This window comes from Paroedura picta, chromosome 2 (assembly GCF_049243985.1).
Source record: "Paroedura picta isolate Pp20150507F chromosome 2, Ppicta_v3.0, whole genome shotgun sequence".
Taxonomy (NCBI): Eukaryota; Metazoa; Chordata; class Lepidosauria; order Squamata; family Gekkonidae; genus Paroedura; species Paroedura picta.
Genome location: NC_135370.1, coordinates 130,303,866 through 130,324,857, shown reverse-complemented (window position 1 = coordinate 130,324,857; position 20,992 = coordinate 130,303,866). Strand labels below are relative to the sequence as shown.

Genomic DNA, 20,992 nt, shown 5'->3' with positions numbered 1-20,992 from the left:
TTTGCTTGGCATGAATATAAGCCATCCATGTTAAAATTGGCTGTTCTGAACATTGTCTTAGGATGTATGAATTTGCTCACTTATCAGAGGGTGAACCAATATATGAAATACATCCTGTTTAGGCATTACGTTCCAGGGGCATTTTTCAGCCCAGAATTAACCCCTGCTTCTCAGGCATCTCCCACATCTTCTCATCCAAGAGATTAAGAACTACTGAGGCTGCAGTACATTTATTTGTACAGACTCTCCCTGACCCGCCAGTCTGCTGCTATATGAAATTGGGGTGGGTTTTTTGGGAGGAAGGAGAATCAGGTAGCCTAAGAGACCCAGCATTCAACTAAATGCAATACTGATTGCATCCTCTCTCTACAAGAAAGGAGAGGCACTGTCCCTAGAATATACTGCTGAACAATCTCAGGGTGATTTAAAACAGAACGATTCTAAACAGTCCTGCTTGTCATCATTATAAAAATATGCACTTCCATACACAGACAGAAACACCATGCTAGATAACTGTTGCTATATCTCTGAGTACTTCAGTGACATATTCCACTATTATTAAGAAAACCAGTATACTCTAAATTGATATTTTTGCCTGTGGATTAACCTTGTATTCTTAAGTATATGCTTGTGCTAACTTGTTTACTTCCACTGAAACATCTGCGACTGCTACTCTCTCACTTTAACATTAAACGAAGTTTAATCACCTTAAAAGGAAGTTTGACTACTGACTAAGCAAAGAAAAGAAAAGATTCTGCTTACTTCTGCCAGCAAGCAGCATGCATCACATGACCACAACTTCCTGTATGAATTCCACATGCTAAGTCAATATCCATGAAGAGAGGATCTAGTTCATAAATGAGGAGAAATGACATCAAGAACAAATGCATCATTTAATCAAACAGCAACATGAAAAACCAAATAGAAAATATTGCACAAAAAGAAGAATTTTGTCAGGAGGACCATCAACAGTTTTTGATTTCATAAATTAACAGGAGTTCTCTGCATTAAATCCCAAATAGCAGCTTTCTTTTTACATTTGACAAGGATTTTAAAAAAATTGAAAGATTGCAATGGGACCATAACACCATATTGATTCTCACACCTTTCTCAACATGGGACCCAGGGCACACATTCTCTGTTATTTTCTCAGTAGTATGGCTCTCACAAAATCCATTCCCAAAAGTTTCACAAGAAATCTAGATTTGTAGCTAATTTATAACATACTAGCAGTAAAGGCCGCTGTAAAAAAAACCAACAGCGGGCCCTAGGGAACGTTTCCCCCCCCCCCCCCCGATGTAGCAAAAACGCTCCCCAGGCCCCGGGGAAAGCGAGCCGTGGCTTGCGGAGCCGCGGCTCACCTTCTCTGGGGCCTGGGGAGTGTTTTTCTTCATGCCTCCCAATTGGTTGTTGGCCGGGCAAGCAGCCAATCAGCAGCCGCACTGCGCGTGGCTGCTGATTGGCAGTTTGGGCCTGGACTGACAAGTGGAGGGGCCAATCGGGAGGCACTTTGCGCCTCCCGATTGGGCCCTCCGCTTGTCAGTCCAGGGGAAGGGGCCTATCGGCACCCTTTCTCATCCCGGACAGGGCCAGCCCTCGGGGCCCTTAGTGCTTTATTTATTCTGCTCTGTGAGGAGTGGTTAAAGATGGCACTAAAATGAGATCCTAGCTGAAGTCGGGGACAATGCAAGCAACTTGTTTATAGATAGATACACACCTACTGGAAGTTCAAGCACTCTCCCCCTGCTCTGGGTTAAGGTAGTAGACCTCTGGACACAGGCAGATAGAACCATGGCAGCACTATCCAGCCTCACTTCCTGTTCTTCTTGACACAAAATACACATCAACATCTCTTTTTCTGTAAATGATGGACCTCTCTGGGGTCCCAAGGCAATTCTGGAGTAATCCATGGTTGGCAGTGTGCTAGAAAAACACAGACACAAGGCTCAAGTGAACAGACTTCTGTTATCTGCCTTGAATTCCCAAAGACTGTGCAGAATACAAATCCCAGAATATAAAATGAATTATATATTTTCTGACAACCACATTTGAAATGTAGATTTAAATTATTAACAAGTAAGTTTTACAAAGTTGTACATGAACTGCTGTACCTCCAGCTAAACTGGGGGGTAGTGAAGTAATCAACTAGAATACGTTAAACAAAATAAGTCTATTACAGAAATGTGTTAGGAGAATAGATCACAGATAGTCATAAACACTATACTGACTTGTAATTAAACTTATAAATTAATATTTGAAAATATTATCATACATTCATTTTTAAAATGAATAATCTAAGCCCTGTTTGGACATGAGGGTCAGAAAAGTCACAAGCTCAAATTGGTTGCCCAAGGAGATGGTGAGCTCCCCCGCACTGGTTGTCTTTAAGCAGAAGCTGGACAGATGCTTATCAAGGATGCTTTTGGCTGATCCTGCATTGAGCTGGGGGCCTGTATGGATCCTTCCAACTCTATGATTCTAAGAAATATATTGCCCTGAGATTAGGTCTGATCATTATGCCGCACTACTTATAAAGTTGGGACATCCTATGTTATGCCAAGGAGAAATGTAAATAGTTTCCTCCCCAATTCGCTATGTGTATACATGATGAAACATGTATGAGGTCTGTGTGGTGCAGTTACTATGTATGTAACATATAAAAAGGAATCCTAATTTATGCAGCTCAATACTAACAGGGTCATTAACGGTTTTAAAACCTAGGTAAAAAGCTGCAGAATGAGCACAACAAGGACAATAGGAAGCTATGAAAACATCTCCAGCTTTTAACTTGAAACTACAAAATGTATGGAGAACTAGCAACAAATACTGAATCTAAGATGTTAGCGTGCCTATTCTAGACTGTTTATGTACCGGGAACTTCACTGCCCCACCCCCCTTTCAGGAGCACAGATTGGGGGTGGATGAGGTACACCAGGCCAAATGCTCCTTCATGTGGGTTCAGGAAGAGGTGGGGCAACCTGCCATGACTAAAACTCCAGCCTGCAGCCCAGCATGAAACCTCCAGTGCATAAATGGTCCTATTTAAAAGAATCCTGGTGAAAAGGGAGAAGTGGGTCCCTGCTAATCACCCAAAAGGCTGTGCTAGGGATCGTGGGACTAGGAGGGACAAATGTCACATGTGACAGGGTGCAGAAGTCTACAGGGAACTGAGCTGAACAGTTGGCCGGATTCAACTCTATGGTTCCACTGGAGCCAATAAAAACTTAACACTGCTTTTTATTGCCAGAAAAATACTTATGATTTTATAAATGATTACTCTTTCTTCCTACCTTTCTTCTTCCATAACGTCTCTTCCTTGTATTTCTTGGGTATTCTCATATAAGAGTTTGTGAGTTTCAATAAAATTTTTCTGCAAGGCAGACATCTGGGCCATGATCTTCTGTCGATGTAGCCTAGCTGCTTCTGCCTTCCTCTTCCTCTCTGCCTTTTCCTTGTCCTGAGTGCTTTGTACCTTATTTATCATCAGAAAATAAATAAATCCACTTATTAACCATAGTTCTTTTAAATGGCATTTGATCTCTTTCTTCCCACTGAAAATTGAGTAGGATTACAGAGCAGGACGTGCTTATCATTGCTCATAGAGAGACTATAGGCCAGCCAAAAATAAAGATGGAGGCCACTGCTCAACATCTGAATCCTGCACAGCTGGGCCACAGACACCACTCTCAGTTGCTGGCATTCTCCCCAACAGCAGAGAATAGATTGACTGCCCTAGACACAAGTCTGGTTGAAGAAGGAAACCTGGCTCCTCTAAACTAAGTTCCCACAACATTGATGGGTTGTGGGAGAAGCTATAACAACCCCCCCCCCCAAAAAAAAAAATTTGATTGCAGACGCTGTATTTATCCAATGCCTACAGACTGTGCATGGGTTTGGGGACATAAAGCATGAACATTAAACAGCTGCTCACTGACCTCAGCAAAAATATTCTGTGCTACCCTCTCTTTAGAGGGGAAATAGCACTGAGATATCTCAGAGCAAGAAAATACAGAACTACAAGGAGATGGCAGTGGCATGCTTCTGTGTAGGCTGGCTGCAAAGCGATATGCCAGCAAGGTAGACAAGCGAGAGGAGAAACAAAGAGGCTCCTTGCGAATTTTTTGGATTCCCACTTACATACTTTTCAGTTCCTTTAACATCACTGCACATAAATGAACTGTCAAACCAGAATTCCAATTTGACACCATTCAGCTGTTTCTCTATATTACGTTTTCCTTGATTTATGTTTACCTCATGGACTTTTGTCGATTCTGACATGGATGCAGTAGCAATTGCTGGCAAATGAGACTTCTCTCTAAGACGTTTTATTGTTTCAAACATCTAGGAACAAAGGTTTGATTATTAAACTATGGATTATTTACAATACCAATGATGCTATGAAGTCACTTTTGATAATAGTTTGCCCTGGAAGATACCTGTATAGGCCATACATGGTAGCAACTAGGAGTGTGCAAAAAGAAACGTGTGTTTTTTTTTTTTGGGGGGGGGGGGGGGTCCTAGGTCTATTGGACCCGAAAAGATTTCAAGAATTTCTGAACATTTCCAGGTCAGTATACTGGTATAGTATTAAGATCTGGGATTTTTTGGAAATCCAGAGAAATCCAGATTTGTTTTTCTTCACGTCCAACAGGCCCAAGAGGGGGAATTTTTTTTTTTTAAGCCACCCCAATCCTGTGGCTGACTTACCTCCTCCTTCTTCTTCCCAGGATCTGTGTATGGCACACACCACACATAGACCCCAACACTCGCAGGCCTGGCTTGAACGGCTTTTGCTACAAGCAGGGTTTAAACCACACTACAGCAGAAGCCGTCCCCAGGATCTGCATGCAGTGGGGAGAGGCCTCCCTGTCACACGCAGACCCCATCCTCAGGGCTTCTGTTGCAGTGAGGTTCTGGATGTTAGGGGGAGTAATGGAACTGACTGCCAGATTATGATGACACTTCTCTCATGGCCTTCCATGGCTCTCTGAATATATTAAAAGAGACATGCCCTATAACTTACCTCCACTGCAAGGCTAATTTTTTTTTTAAACCGCTACTTTTGCTCTAGTCTGTGCCTTGAATTTCTGCTACCTGTCTGGGAAGATATTCTTGTTGTGTGCCTGGACATCTTCAGGACTGGCTTACTTGCAGCGGATTTTGTTTTAAAATGTTATTTACAAATTTGTTTCAAGTTATTCTGTGTTTTCTGTTTTTTGCCTGGGGTTGTAGCTGGGAAGAGCCTTTAATTTCTTTCTGGTTCTTCAAAAATAGTGCAAAACTAAGCAAAGAAAACTATTTTTAAAAACCTTTAAAGGGCTTGTTTTGGGAATTCTAAACTGCTTTGTATTCTTGTGGTTTCAAAAGTTATAATTTTTTTTAAAGGTTTTGTATCTGAGCTCAGGAGTGGGAGAGGAATTTCCAAGTTTTTACTATTTTAATTTTTTTACTGTTTTTGCATTGTTCTGGCTTTACAGTTCTTTTACATTTCTGATTACATTTCAGTAAAAGATTTAAAAGTAAATACATTTCAATTTAGGGTTAGTATCCCCCCCCCCAAAAAAAAAACATTAAATAGCCTTAGGTTAGGCTTCCAAAAATATATATTTTAAATGGCCCATCTAATGTTCAATTAATTGCTTCTTTAAGAAACGTATAAAACCAACTTCCTTCCTCCAAGCACATATGTGTAAGCCATGCCATGGATTAATTATGATAGTGATTTTGTCTCAGTTTCTTTCCTAATTAAGCAATAATGTGGAATTGGAGTTCATATGGATGGTCCAACTACCTGTGATGCTGAAAAACTCTCTAAGGTCCCTTGTAGTTTTGATAACGTCTATAATTATGTTAGCATATTCCTTTAAAAGTTCAAGCTGGGCTTTAAAAAGTTAATTATGCATGTAACCTGTGTTGCTTACTTGTAGCACCCAGTTGATCATATCCTTTTGGGATTCTAGCTGTTGAATTCCTTTCAGTTTTTCCAAAATCATTAATATATTCATTGCATTCAAAGCCGAACTTCCCATTCCTTTGGAAATAAATACAAGAATTTAATAAAATAAAAATATGAGCAAAAGCTGCTTAAAGTATATGGACATATATATGGACAGATTTTAAAATTATAGGAGACCTCTTTTGGTTACATCTCATTCATCACTGCTGTAACAGTGATACCTTACAATTCTTCACAAGTTACAAGCTACAAACAGAGGACAGTACTAGGCATGTGCAAAAAAAATATTTTGAACTGTTTGGGTTTGACCCAAATCTGAAGAAACCTTCCCTAGCTCGGATTTGGCATCATAATAACCCATGGCACCATTAAAGTCAATGGGACATTTTCTCCTTCAGTCTATGCCATGGTCTTGGGGGGGGGGGCAGAGGTTTGTGTTAGAGACAACAAATATGCAGCCTAGCTGCGGGAGCCTTTTCTCAAAAGAATCCTAAGTTTCAAAGATATCGGACCAGGGGGTCCAATCGTACAGGCAGCCAAAGAAGGTGCCCCATCCAACCTCCATTGTTTCCAGTGGGGAGGGAAAAAAGATTCTCTGTTCTTGTCTTTCTCCACTTTGCCATTGGAAATAATGGAGGTTGGATTGGGGCACCCTATTTGGGTGCTGTAGAACTGGACTCCCTGGTCCAATCTTTTTGGGACGTGGAGGTTCCTTTGAGAAGAGACTCTGACAGCTACACAGCAAATTGTGTTCCTCTATCTCAATTCCCCCCCCCCCTCGGAATCAATGTAAAAGGAAAAATTGGTTCACTTTACAGTCTAAAGTGCCCAATCTCTGGATGGCATAATTATGTCCAAAATGCAATTTGGCAATTCAACCAAGGCTGATTTGGGCAGATTAACATAAGGAGAAGTGAGATGCAGACTGGATTTGTCCAAAAAGTGTCCAAATCAACGTTGATTTGGGTAGTTTTTTAGACTGTCTGAAATGAATCGCCTAGACCAGTGGTCCGCAACCTTTCTAAGGCTGCGGAGCGGTGGGGGGGAGGGCGATCCGACGGCCGCACATGCGCGTTTGCGCCATGCAAAGGCCACAAACGTGCATGCGCAGCACTTCAATGCATTTGCGTTTGCACCGGCAGCCCTGCTTCCCTCCCCCCCCTCACAAAAAGAAGCTTGCCAGGCTGCAAGCTAATCGGCTGCTTTGGCGGCCGATTTGCTTGCGGCCTGGGAAGTTTCTCACTGCGGCGGGGGGGGGGGGGCAGGAGAGGGAACCGCGGCCCGGTGCCAGGGCTTTTGCGGCCCAGCACCAGGCTGCGGCCTGGTGGTTGGGGACCACTGTCCTAGACTGTACCACCAAGATTTATTTAGAATCATAGAGTTGGAAGGGACCTCCTGGGTGATCTAGTCCAACCCCCTGCACTATGCAGGCCACTCACAACCCTATCGCTCATCCACTGTAACCTGCCACCCCCTTGAACCTTCACAGAATCAGCCTCTCCATCAGATGGCTATTCAGCCTCTGTTTAAAAATCTCCAAAGATGGAGAACCTGCCACCTCCCGAGGAAGCCTGTTCCACTGAGAACCTGCTCTAACTGTCAGGAACTTCATCCCAAAGTTGATCCTACAGTTAATTACAGAATAACTACAGATATTTGCTTACTCTTAAGTGTTTTGCCCACTGCCAAACGGAGATCAGCATAATCAGGGGTTACAATCAGCAGCAGTCTGTAGATTAAAGGCTGACACTGCCTCTAATTCAGACGAAGGTATTTTCAGACAAACATGATTTTACCAACATGATTTCCTCTTTGTTTAAAAATGATTGATTCTTCAAACATTTCTTTAGTATGCATTTTGTTTACTAATGGCCTTTTGCCACTGGTTCTTGATTCAAGATCAAGCACTGCATCTTCAACTCAAATATATGTCCATCTTCTGATGACAAACCACTTCAAAATTTGATTCCTTGGCACACTATTCTTGGACCAGTGAATTAACTTTTTCATTTCAGCACAGCATGAAGAGTACTTACTTGATGCTTTGTGGTAGAAGTCAAATGTCACTTCTTCTTCTGGAACCTTCTCTAACTGCTGCTTTTCTTCCAATAAACCCAAAGCAAGGAGGTGAAGAACCTGGAAAAGTACAAATCAGTATGATTTATTCTGGCCTATCACACATGCATGCTTTCCCTCCCTCTGTCTTGCAAGATACAGATTTCTGTGCTGCAAAACAGTGTAGGTGTTGTCCCCCCCCCTGTTGGCCCCTGATCAAGAGAAATTCTAGATGACATTATGGTTGGCAAGCATACCATCTGGATCATTGCTTCAGTCCACAAATGGCTTTCCAGCTCTAGCGCCCTTTGCAAAACTGTCCTCAGAATATGCATCATGATGTCACAGTTTAGAACTTTTACCACAGTTCTGAAAGCAGCACTGAATTCAGGAGGCGTTGGAGGTGGCAGTGCTAAAAAGGCAGACAAATACATGTGTTTTACTAATTTTCTTATTTATTTAAAAGTCATTAACGTCACTCTCAGCTAATGGGTCTCAAGGCAGTTTGCAATGTAAAATTAATAAAACCAGCCAAAAACTACAAAGCATGCAGCAAAAATATAGAGTAGTCAAATTTAAAATTAAAAGTCAATTCAGTAATGAAAATGTAGACCAACAATTTTCATAAGGATAATAGTGAGGCATGAGAAATCAACTCAATCTCTAGGCAAACAGTAAAATCATCACCTGATGCCTAAAAGCTAAAGCCAGACAACAATTGTGTCCAGGAGAGCACCTGTGGGATGTTTTACAGGCAAGGTGACACTAGTGAAAAGGCACTGTCTAGTGTCCACTCAACTCACTTCTGACGCTGGGCTTCTGTTGCTGATTATAACTGCCACGCAACATTTAAATCTCACCTTTCTGCCCAGAGACACCAAGAGAGTGTTCAAGATACTTTGGACACTGGCAGGGATCTTTCTGAGTTCTATCCAAAACCTTTTAGCTAGACATGCCTGGAACTGAACCCGGGACCCATGTATACAAAAGCATAGATTATTTACAACTGAGCTGTAGCCCTCCCATACAAATTTGCTCATCTGTAAGCATTACACCCCACAAGCTCCCATACCATAGTTTTTTGGGGGGTTTACAGCAACAATTTTGTGGGGACTAGAACAATGATGCACCATGTCCTGAGTACCTTGGAGGAACGGTGGGGAAAATGCTGTAGACAGAGAGCTAGTTTATAATTTGTTTCAGGCTATATCAAGGGGGACTAAAATACAATACAGCCTCACAATGACAGGAATCCCTGGAAACCAAAAGACTCTCATTTACTTAACACTCCATTTAAGCTCCTTCAATATGACATCAGCCTCCTTCAACAGGACATCAACATCTATAATCAAATAGTTTTCCATGCAACATACAGTCTTGGTGAAGTACAACTGGGAGGGTGGGGAGCAGTGACTGCAGCATGATCCTAAGCCAGTGAAGTAGCAGGGCAGAGCTTAACAGCTTTAACATGTTTCTGTCAGTCTCTGTATCTCAGAAGAATAAGGACCATGGGCCACTGGTGGAGGAAGCAGGCCCATTTCTTGCTAGCGTGGCACACTGATATATGTACACAAATGAAGCCCTGATAGCCCTCTTTAAGTATTTGAAAGGTTATCACTTGGAGGAGGGCAGGATGCTGTTCCCATTGGCTGCAGAGGAAAGGACACGCAGTAATGGGTTTAAACTACAAGTACAACGATATAGGCTAGATATCAGGAAAAAATGTTTTCACAGTCAGAGTAGTTCAGCAGTGGAACAGGCTGCCTAAGGAGGTGGTGAGCTCCCCCTCACTGGCAGTCTTCAAGCAAAGGTTGGATACACACTTTTCTTGGATGCTTTAGGATGCTTTGGGCTAATCCTGCGTTGAGCAGGGGGTTGGACTAGATGGCTGTGTGGCCCCTTCCAACTCTATGATTCTGTGATTCCGTGAAAAATTACCCAATAGGGAACTCAGATCTCCAAGTGTTTTAGGTCACTTTGTTTGCAAATAAGTAGCACAGCAATAAAAAACATTTTTATTGTCCTTGATCATTAACGGTGATCAACTCTGAAAGTTCTTGTTTTATCAGTATTATACTTCATGTAAATTGGCCACATTTTAACCTGTTACCTTCATCTCTGTTTTCCTGCACTCTTCTTTTCTTTTGCATATGTTCAGCCTGTTAAAAGAGAGTCAACTAATGTATTACTAGGATTAGAACAAAATAAAGGATCTCTTGACTAAATGCATGAACGGTATTCAGTACATTCAGACAGACTTAACTATCAAATAGTGTAACAGAGAAACTTCCAATGGCCTCTTATGCATGGTGGCAGCTACTGTGTGCTGCCGCCGAGCCATTGCTTCGGGGCATCCTGCCCTGCCGTTCCCAGTGTATGCATGGGGGTGGGGCATGCTGGGCTGCCCTGGCACAGTGCACGCACTGACCGCCGGGGCCAGAAATTAAGCTGGCGCGGCAGGGGGAGGGGGAGGTTTGGATGGCCCGGGGGACACCGTAGGGTTGGGGCTGGGCAGGCCGACAGGCCTGGTGCTGGTGATTACGCACAGCGCCGGGCTGCCGCAGCCCCGGCTTACCCAGGAAGCTACGGAAGATCCCACATTCGCTTAACGCGGGTCTTCCGTAGACCTTGGCCAGGAGGCGCCCACGCTGGCGGTGGCAGCGAGCATTATCGGTGTTTTTAATCGAAGCGCTGCTGCCGCCAATGTGGACATTATGGCCCATGCATAATGGGCCATTGAACTGCTTCTCTCCCCTCTTAGTATTTGCTAATTAATATAAACTGATGTAATAACATTTCATTTGGGAACGTTGAGATAACAAACTCTGCTTTGACTATTCCTCAGATATACAGAAGATACCATAAGGAAAGTAGCATTAGGTTTAAATTATGATAAAATGAAAACGGATTGAAGGAAAATTTGAGATATAGATTACCTTTAATGGCATAAAATTCATATAAATACAGATAATCACAACACAGATGTATATAGGTGATATACACTGAAACTCAATGCACAAGCTAGCATTTTTGCAAACACAAAAAACTGACTTTTGATTCTTCTTGTTAAGCAGAGCTTTAAGAATTTGCTGTTCATTCCTGCAATTCAGCCCCAATTTGGTTATATACTCTTGAATTGGGGTGCGTTGGCTGCAAAGAGACTGGCGGACCAAGATGATGTTGGGGAGGGTGTCGGGGACTCCACAACCATGGATGCAAAGTCCCTCTAATTCAGGAATATGGCAAAACCTGCCACGGGCCACTTTCGAGGAAAAGACATTTCCTCTTGCTAGCATTAGTGCTTTCCTGAAGGGAGTTCAGGGAATAAAAATAAGCCAAAATTTTGTAGGAAACTTGTATGTCCCAAAAACTGGGGGAGCAAGGCTACAGGAGATGAGTTTAGAAGTTGGTGTTCTAGATCTTCAAATCTTTGATGAATTGTTTTAAGTATATATTTTTCCTCTTGGCCCAAGAGCCAAGATATATCAATCCCTGTGGTTTTAATCCTGAAATGAATTCAATTATACCAACCTGAAATGAATAGATCACTAAGCATATATGAAAGTAGACTTCTATGAGAAGCTGTGCGGGGAATTTTTGGCCAGTACTTAATGGTCTGCAACCAGGCTTTGGTCACCAGTTGCTGCTGGTCCATTTCAGCAATTAGAGTAAGATTGGATACATTTCTGAGGACCTCCAGTAAAGCTCTTAACAAAGCAGAATGTACAGTCTCCAGTTTGTTATTGTACGCCTCTATCCAGACTGGAATTCTCAGCCTTTTGGTTAAGATCAAGAGAAGTATCTGTTCTTATTAGAACATTGAGATATGCAGATAACATCATATTACAGTGAAAACAGTGAAGACTTGAAATGACTACTGAGGAAGGTTAAAGCAGAAAGTGCTAAAGCAGGATTACAGATGAACAGCAAGAAGGTAAAACTCCTAAAGAATCATATAACTTTAAGGCTGATGGTGAAGAAATTACAATTTTTCAAGATTTCCTATTCCTTGGCTCCATCTTCAACTAAGAAATCAGAAGGAGATTGAGATTGGGAAGGAAAGCCATGAAGGAATCAGAAAAGATCCTTAGGTGTAAACAATGTTGCTGGACACCAAGATCAAGTTCATTTACACTATAGTATTTTCCATTACTAGTAATGGATACAAAAGTTGGACAATGAAACAAGTTGACAGGAAGAAAATTGATTTATCTGAAATATGATATTGGAGGAGAGTTTTACAGATAACATGGCCTGCCAAAAACACATAAGTGGGTTATAGGTCGAATCAAGATTGACTCCTTCCTAGAACTAAAAATTACTAAATTGAGTCTACCATACTTAGAGAAAACCAGATTCAATGGAAAAGATAATAATTCTAGGAAAAGTTTAAGGTAGCAGGACATGAGGAAGACCCAACATGAGATGGATTGGCTCAATGACAGGGAGCAACAGCCTTTAGTCTGCAAGACGTAAGAGGATCTTTCAAAATTATTCAGCATGTTCTGAAGGGCCTTAATTCATAAGGTTACCACAAATTGGAAACGACTTGACAGCACGTATCACTCCCTGATATGGTCCCCTTCTAGAGGTTGCCTTAGTGGCTGATAATCTGCAACTTAACTGACATGCACGTTGCCAAAATTTAGTTTCACACTTTCAAATGGATGCTAGTGATTTCAAGTTGCACATGCAAACACCACAATAGAGCAAATAACACCAGATGGCAGCTACTAGAGAACTAATTGCCCAAGAGATGCAGGCTTCTGATTCAGACTGGGGCTATGGCACAGAAATCTACCCCTAGCTATTTCAGCTTACAAAAATGAAATGGAAGTATCATGTCTCTCCTTAGTCTGTGCCACCAGGCCAGATTGAATTGGGATGCTGTGGTTCTTGAGGAATTATTTCACCACTATTGGCATATAGCTGCAAAGAATGTGAGTTGGGTTCATTAAAAAGAGTAACATTTAGTTTGGCTTTCAGCAAACATGATGGATTTTTATATTGGAATTAATTAACTGAGGTAATGGATACTATGGAAAGAGCTAAACTTTATCTGTTTAATTAGATTCCAAGAGCTGCTTTTTAGCTATTTGGACAGAATTTCCATTTGCAGATTTCTCTTATCTGGACTTACTGATTACAACAGCCTGGTTTCAGCTCTCATTACCTACAGAAAAAAGCCTCCTGTGGTTAATTTTACTGTTTCCAGAATGATAATAACAGGACTGATCTGTGTTAATTCATACTGATGTTAATTAAGCATCCCTTCTCTGTCCCTTTTCTGTCTTTCAAAGTTGGCTGCACATCCTATTTCTGTTTCATGATAAATGTAATAGTTTCTTACCTTGCTGTGCTGAGTCTTAGTATAATGGTAAAAGAACATATTAAATTCCTTGAGGCATTCATCCTTCAGTTCATAAACTCCATGGCATGATACACCTGGCTTTCTTTATTTAAAAAATCAGATTAATACGAATAATGATTAGTCACAATCATACAAACAAATAAAGCTATTTTAGGTCTTAGAACAAAAAGAGATTTTTGGTGCCTATCGATATAGGGGGTCACACTCTCACAAAATATCAGATGCATAAAGATTCCAACTAGGACTCTAAGGATTTTGACTCCTCCAGGAGTAAGTCTGTACGCAAGCTCTGGGTGAGCCTGTGACTACTAACTAACATATATATAACATCTTGTTTCATCTGCACTGGCTTAAATTCCCAAGTGCTGGTTATTATTACGTACAAAGCACCATACAGTCCAATGCCTACTTAACGATGAAACTACCTTCTCTATTTAATTCACTTGGAACAAGAAAAAAATAATAAAAATTCAACAAATAAGAATGTGGAAAGCTGGAAACAACGCTTAAGATCCCCTGCCTAAAACACAGTATTCTGGTGTCCGAGAAAACAAACCGTCCCCATGACTTGGGCACAATTCTGAAAGCTGGCTTTTCTCTGCATTTTGAAGGCAGTAAATTGCCTGGGCCCTATGTGAATTATGAAACCATCACCAATAAAGGGGCTCTGTACTTTACTAAAAAACGTATGACTTCAGACTGATGAGAACTGAATATAAATAAAACGTTGTTAATCTTAAAAGGTGCCACTGGACTCAAGCTTTGTTCTGTGCTCCAGCGGCCGGTGAACACTATGGAGTAATCATGAGTAGAAGAATAGGAGGAGATGGCGAAATTGACCTGTGAGCACACAGAATCGTGACATAGAGGGGTGGAGGATTTCCACATTGTTATCCTGCTCATGAGTGTGTGTGGTTCCCCAGCTTCTGTTTCTCATATTAAACTTGTTGCAGCATGACCCCCCAATCATGCTACTACCTGTTTGCCTCTGAAAGAAAAGGAGTATATGCTTACTTGAATAAGGCCACTTTGTGTATGACACTCTCCATACCAGTCTCATTGTTTTCCTGTTAAAAACATTTCATATGCTCATGCACTAAGAATAAAATATGGTCATATGAAAAATAGTAAATCAAGTCTACCTAATAGTAAGTCTATAGATATATATTTGAATAAAACTATTGTCAGTTAAACAAATAATGCAGCAACAATTCAAACAGTTAAATGAAGGAAACAATCTTGTACTCTAAATCAGGGGTAGTCAACCTGTGGTCCTCCAGATGTTCATGGACTACAATTCCCATGAGCATTTTCTGGCAGGGGCTCATGGGAATTGTCGTCCATGAACATCTGGAGGACCACAGGTTGACTACCCCTGCTCTTTAAGAATGCTGCTGCAATTTAGTTGCAGCATATGCTAAAGAAGGAAACTTTATTATCCATATTTATACACAATAGTAAATAAATTGTTTTATTGAATAGTCCTAAATGTGACTTTATTGTCTGCACCACATATTTAAAATCTCTTAATACTAAATATCCTGTGATTTGATTTACATGAACTAGCTATTAGTTTAACTGCACAACTGTGATCTGAATAAATATAGTACTTCTAATAGCTGTATTTGTTTTCTACTACTCTTTTTTCTTATGGCCCTAAACACAGAATATCTTAATGCTTATTTAGTTCCTGGGGGGCATTTGACAAATGTTATCATGTGTCTTTCTAGAGAGTTCACAGTCAGCAATGCTGTGCAAGGCTATCTGAAGCAACACAGGCTCTCCAAGGTACATCATTTCCTGTGTGGATGGTGACCACATTCTGGTCAATTTGCCTTCATGCTTTTATATTCAATGCATTGAAATTCAGCCTCATGAAAATGAAGAAGAGGATGTCCTTTTGTTTGAGTGCTTCTGTGCCCCAAGGAGCCTCTTAATAAAGCCGAACATTTTACAATAGGAAGGGAGGGAGATAAAAAAGAAACCACTCACATCTTTGGGTAAAGATTTTGCAATAGCACTGTGAGCCATTGGTTCAATACAGAGCAAATGGATAATTTCTCGCATAGTAACATCTTCCTTTGTCACATGACTGACACCTGGTACATATCTTTCTCCTGACAGGGAAAACAATGGGGGGAAAGCTGTGAACTCAAAATGCAGCATACTTTTCACACAAATACCACCAATGCTCAATAGACCAATGGTTCTCCAAAGGCAACACCAAATGCTAGAAAATGGGGCATAAGTAAGCTTATGAACATTGAAGGACTCTGAACAGGTAACGGCAGCATTCTAACCTCTGCAATTAAATAAGTGCAATGACAGGAAGTTTGTGACCAATACCCCTTCTGAATGGTTATCAATATCCACATTTTTTGCAGCCCCCCCCCCACCTTTGTTGTCCTACAGCTAACCTTTCCTCCCTTTCCTGTTGATTTTGGACTTACTACAGGAAAAAATCAAGGCCTGGGACTTTAGCCATCCGCCTTCATCTGTTGAGGCTAAATTTGAGAACTTTAGCATTGGATCAATATAAGAATGTATTATTTAAAGAATATTAGACATAGTACTCTCAGTTTTATACCAAGCCAATCAGTAAATATGCCTTTCAACCAGAGGTGACATATTTTCCACTGATGATATTTCATTTTTATTCCTCATACACTATTAATGTTGCTATCAACTACAGTCGCTGGAAGTACAACTTTATCCATGGAACAGGCAAATGGGCCATTGAATGAGATGCCTGAGCTAACTAGGAACAGTGTAAGAGACACTAGAGAAACAAAAGAGGCTGCAGTAATGAATTATGGTAGAGCACATGACTGCCAACGAAAGAGGCTTTTATAAGGGCCTCAGAAACCAGTTAATGCTTGGTAAAAGTGGAGTCACAGTTGCAAAGTCATCTGAGAAATAGTAAGTGTTAATGGAAGTAAGGCTTGTAAACACAGATTACTTACCTCCAGCTGTTGTTCTTCAAGGGGTTATCTGTACATTCACACTTGATGGACTTTGCATTCATGCAGAGTAAGAGTTTCAGGAATTTTTAGAGCTACAAATTAAGCATGAAAATCCCCTTCCTCAGAGGTGCAGATTCAGATGATGACTGCTTGATGGGACTTCCAACTTAAAAGTATGCTGCAGGCAGAAAACTAACTACTCTAACTAAAAATACAGCTACTGCCATTAAGATCCTGCCTAACCTAACCCAAGAACCACAAAAATTGAGGGCCATTCCACACGACTTAAATGTAGCAGGTCTTACCTTTGGTAAATGCTACTAATTCAATGTTCCGCATGATGTCGCACACAATCTGCAACACTCCCACAACACTCCCGCAAAAATCACTTTGTTGTAGCGCTTTTCGGGAAATCAGGAAAAGTGGATTCCCCCTGAAAAAATTGCTACACTTCTGAGCACAAGCTGCAACACATCAGCAAAAGACATGTGCGTTCTCAATGTAGCGGTAGAAAGAATGTCCCTCCCCCGCTCTCGCCCCCGAACTTCCGGAGAAGCGATCGCCATTTTTTTCCCGCTTAGACCGGCGAAAGCAACGAACGAGCGAGGCTTCTCCAGCTAAAGTCCCTCCACAGAAGTGATTAAAAGTTAAACAAAGCTCTCTACTGCATGTGTCTTTGAAGTTTCCAAGCACAACACAGCCCCCTGTTCGGCACTGCCCGTAATTTCAGCCACAAATCGCGCCCACGGGGGGGGGGTTCTTTTTCTTTACTTGAGGAGCATGTAAACGATTAATCGCCAGCTCCTACGCCAGCAAAAAAGGTCTTTCCGAAGCAATGATTGAACACAGATTCAATCTCTGTGTTTGCGTTTTTAAAAAAACAGTTCTTAAAGGGAAAGGGGCTTTTCAGGAGCATGAACACAACAGTCCATTGGCTGTTCTGTTTGATTGACGGCCAGGGGCGGGAAGAAGCACAGAAAAATATTGCTTCCTTTGTTGCAATTCCAGCGAGACCGGAAACATGTGGGGAATGAATACAACGCTACTGGGACTTCTATATTCCACTAAAAATAAAGGTATGCGGAATGACGAGATTCCACTTTAATATAGCATTTCTGCGTTCAGAAAACACTTGGCAACATTGGTTCTTGGGCGGAATGGCCCTGAGATTGCTGCTGAAGGAAAGAGGCAAGAAAGAGAAACAAGAAAGAAGAATAAGACAGAAAAAAGACAGAAGAGGGAAGGGAAGACACCACCTTGCAGGCCATAGCACATGTGGTTGGCTGTCCATTGCAGCCCAGCTTGGCTCTCACCATTCCGGCAGACCCAACCTTCACTTACCACCGCCAGCTTCCACCACTACCTGCACCTGGGCCACCACTGGGCCTACCCAACCACTGAAAGACCCATCCTGGCTGGCCTAGGCCAACATTAACCCGCACCACAGGTGTGATAAGACCTGGAGGACACAATACTCTATTGTGAAAGTGTGAAACTCTCCTGCCTGCCCTTGGCCCACAGCAAAGACTCAGAATTCTGCCCAGCTGCTCCAGAATGCAGCATGGGCACAGGACTCCACCCATCTGCTTCGGCCCATAGTGAAGGCACAGGGCTCAGCCTAGTCATTCAGCCCACAGAAAAGGCACGGAGCTCTGCCTGGCTGCTTTGATGCATGGCACATGCATTGGGCTCAGCCTGATCATTCGCCTGCAAAACGTGCAGAGCTCCACACAGCCACTTTGACTCTCAGCAAGGGTGTGGGGCTCAGCTTTGTCACTCAGTCCACAGCAAAGGCACAGAGCTTCACCTCGCAGCTTTGATGCCTAGTGTGGGCACAGGGCTCTGCCCAGCTGCTTCAACCACCAGCAAAGGCAAGAAACTCTGCTTGACCAGTTGGTCCCTGCAGCAAGGACAGGACACTCTGCTGGCCAGTCAGTTCCTACAACAAGGACAGGGTGACTTTGCTTAAACACCTAGATGAGTGATTTATCTAGTCTTCTGGAAGCATGCCAAGAAATTTACCAATTCTGCCCGCAAAGAAAAATGATTTACAGGCCTGGCAATCCTGACTGGCCCAATAACATTGAGGAGATAGGGCAAAACTAGGAAAGACAGCCTTACAGTTTAATTTTATATTTGAGTTCAGATCTATTGTTTCATTCATTCATTCATTCACTCACTCACTCCCTTCCTTTATTGGCATTCCATAGCATTATAGCGTATAAAAGAGAAGTATCAAGCAGCTGGAAATATGTATAAACAGCAACAACAAAACAAATTGCAATAGGATACTCTAAAAAAGCTTGGAACTTTAAAAACTTCTACTAAAAATTTTGCAGCCATAGATGTAATTTCATGTGAAAAGTTGCTTAGTAATTATTGAAATGCATTTTTCCCTTTTGCATATCCCTTAGAAAGCAATAGAGGGATAAGAAATTCTTCACGAGGAACCTCATGAAGCTGGCAATCAAGAATGATGTGTTGTATTGAATCTGGTGAATTTGCAGAGCATAAACATAACCTCTGCTGAAGTGGAATCTTCAGATATTGCCCAGCTAGCATCTTAGAGGGGACACCATTCATCCTAGCCATCACAAAAGCTCTACGCTGGTCACAGTTATCAATGTTATAGAAATAATGAGCCATCTTTCCATGAGATCTGTTGTTAATATCCTTACTGTACTGGGAATATTGGGTGGTTGGTGAGGGTGGAAGGAGGGAAATCTGCTGACAAATTTTTATTAGTGGTTATTTTACAGGCAGACAGTTCCAATGCTTCTCAGTTAAAAGCAGATAGTGGCACCTCGAAAGAGACAGAAGATAAGGGTGCAGAATGCCATGGGTTCATGAGTTGGGTGAGGACCTATGAAAGTATGTTAGGCTGTACTGGATACAGCCTAACAGCTCCCTGAAAAAAACTGTTTCACTACTGGGACAATAGCCTTGAATTAGAGGTCATGAAGCAGAGGCAGCAGTCAGGTGAGATTTCAGAGAAGAGTGTGCCAAAGACTAAACGTTGGAACAGACACTCCAGGGTGAAAGGCAGCAAACACATGGATGTATCTAATCCATACTGTGAAATAAAGATGGAGAAACACTTCTACTTTCTCTGACAGGATTTTTTGAATGAAGTGATCTTTACCATAGCTGATCAATATAGATTGGCCAAAAGGCCCAAGAATCCTTGGGGAGAGTTTCCTGATTCTCACAAGGCTCTCATGCATATGACAAAGAAATTTACTCACAGGAAGAGGGGGGAAAGTAGTTCTGAGGTAAAATCTTGGAGCAGTTTCCTCATGTTGTTGCTGTTATGGTGTACAAAAAGGAACTAACCCAGCTAAGGTGCAACTCCTCCTTCCTCTCCAGCGGTGGTCCCCAACCGTCGGGCCGCAGCCCGGTGCCGGGCTGCAAAGGCCCTGGCACTGGGCCGCGGCTCCCTGCCTCCGCAGGGCTGCGCCGGGCTGCGCATGCACGTTTGCATGGCATGCGCGGCCGGGCGATCGCCCTCCCCGCCGCCGGTCCGCAGCCTGGAAAAGGTTGCGGACCACTGCTCTCCAGCACATATGCTTTAAGCCCATACCTCTGGCTATAGCTCTAAACATTTCTGAAATTGCTTCTTTACACAGGCACAAAGCTGATCAGGGTGATGACAGAAGCCATGAGTAGTAAGAAATATGCCTATCTAATACACAGAATATATTTATTTTGGATATTAAGCATACTTGATATTTGCAAAATGATTGGCAAAAGTCACCCTGAGCTCCCTGACACAGAGGTGCAGGATTTTGTAAAGGGGGTGGGAGATTGCCTGTTAAACCAAGCACATGAATTACAGGAAACAAACAAGCAAAAAATGAGCTACCGAAGGGCAGACCACCCCTTAAGGAGAAAAAGGTTACACCTCATATTTCCTTAAGGCAAATGTTTCTTACCTACAATGTAGATAAGAACTTGAAGCATTTCTTCTATTAGTGTGTTGCACTGCTTATTCAAATCCTGTAAGATTTAAAGAACAACCACTTTGAAGGAACCAATCCAATTCTTGGGAGAATACAGTCATATGAAAAACTCAAGATTAAGGTTAATTGATTCAAGACTGAACGTTATGTTATGGACATAAATGTAAAAATAAAATAACAAAATCAGATCTGCCAGCTACAATAGAGGTCCTATTTTTTAATTTATGTAAGCACAATATCTAAAAAGTTATATTGCTACTGTGTTTGAATTATACAATACATTTGCACACAATATAGGTTGGAACAGAAGAGTTCAAACTTCACCAACCCAAGAATCCCCACTTTGACTAAAAGGACTTTTGCAGAACCCTGACCGATCTCTTTTCCCCATGGTTGCACACACCTTTTCAAATCGGGTGTGACAAACCAGATAATACAAACAATGTCATCAAACAGTACAAGACCCTTATCAAATACTTTTCAGAATTAAGAAAATATTTTTTGTTATCTGAACATGGCCTACAGGTTTCAGGGGGAAACATGATGAACTAGGTTATCAGCAGAGGCACTAAAATATTTTTAGCAAGAATCTCCCCCCACACACATACACACAGTCTAGTGCCAGTATCCTCACAATAGACCAGGAATCACTGTGCTAGAGAGCCCTGAAAATCAATACCTACACCTT

The 20,992-nt window shown here is 41.9% G+C and overlaps 1 protein-coding gene across 2 annotated transcripts in view; it reads right to left on the bottom strand.

Annotated features, from left to right (window-relative positions):
- UBR1 (ubiquitin protein ligase E3 component n-recognin 1) overlaps window positions 1-20,992 on the bottom strand; it is a 94,105-nt gene that overhangs the window by 22,647 nt on the left and 50,466 nt on the right. For both annotated transcript variants that reach the window (XM_077322728.1, XM_077322727.1), the window contains exons 20-31: window positions 20,278-20,341; window positions 15,375-15,499; window positions 14,397-14,449; window positions 13,362-13,464; window positions 10,122-10,170; window positions 8,269-8,423; window positions 7,993-8,092; window positions 5,922-6,031; window positions 4,252-4,341; window positions 3,291-3,472; window positions 1,718-1,923; window positions 763-847 (exon numbers count right to left, since the gene is read on the bottom strand). In XM_077322728.1, coding sequence (XP_077178843.1) covers window positions 763-847; window positions 1,718-1,923; window positions 3,291-3,472; window positions 4,252-4,341; window positions 5,922-6,031; window positions 7,993-8,092; window positions 8,269-8,423; window positions 10,122-10,170; window positions 13,362-13,464; window positions 14,397-14,449; window positions 15,375-15,499; window positions 20,278-20,341 — 1,322 coding nt within the window. The remainder of the gene's footprint in view (window positions 1-762; window positions 848-1,717; window positions 1,924-3,290; window positions 3,473-4,251; window positions 4,342-5,921; window positions 6,032-7,992; window positions 8,093-8,268; window positions 8,424-10,121; window positions 10,171-13,361; window positions 13,465-14,396; window positions 14,450-15,374; window positions 15,500-20,277; window positions 20,342-20,992) is intronic.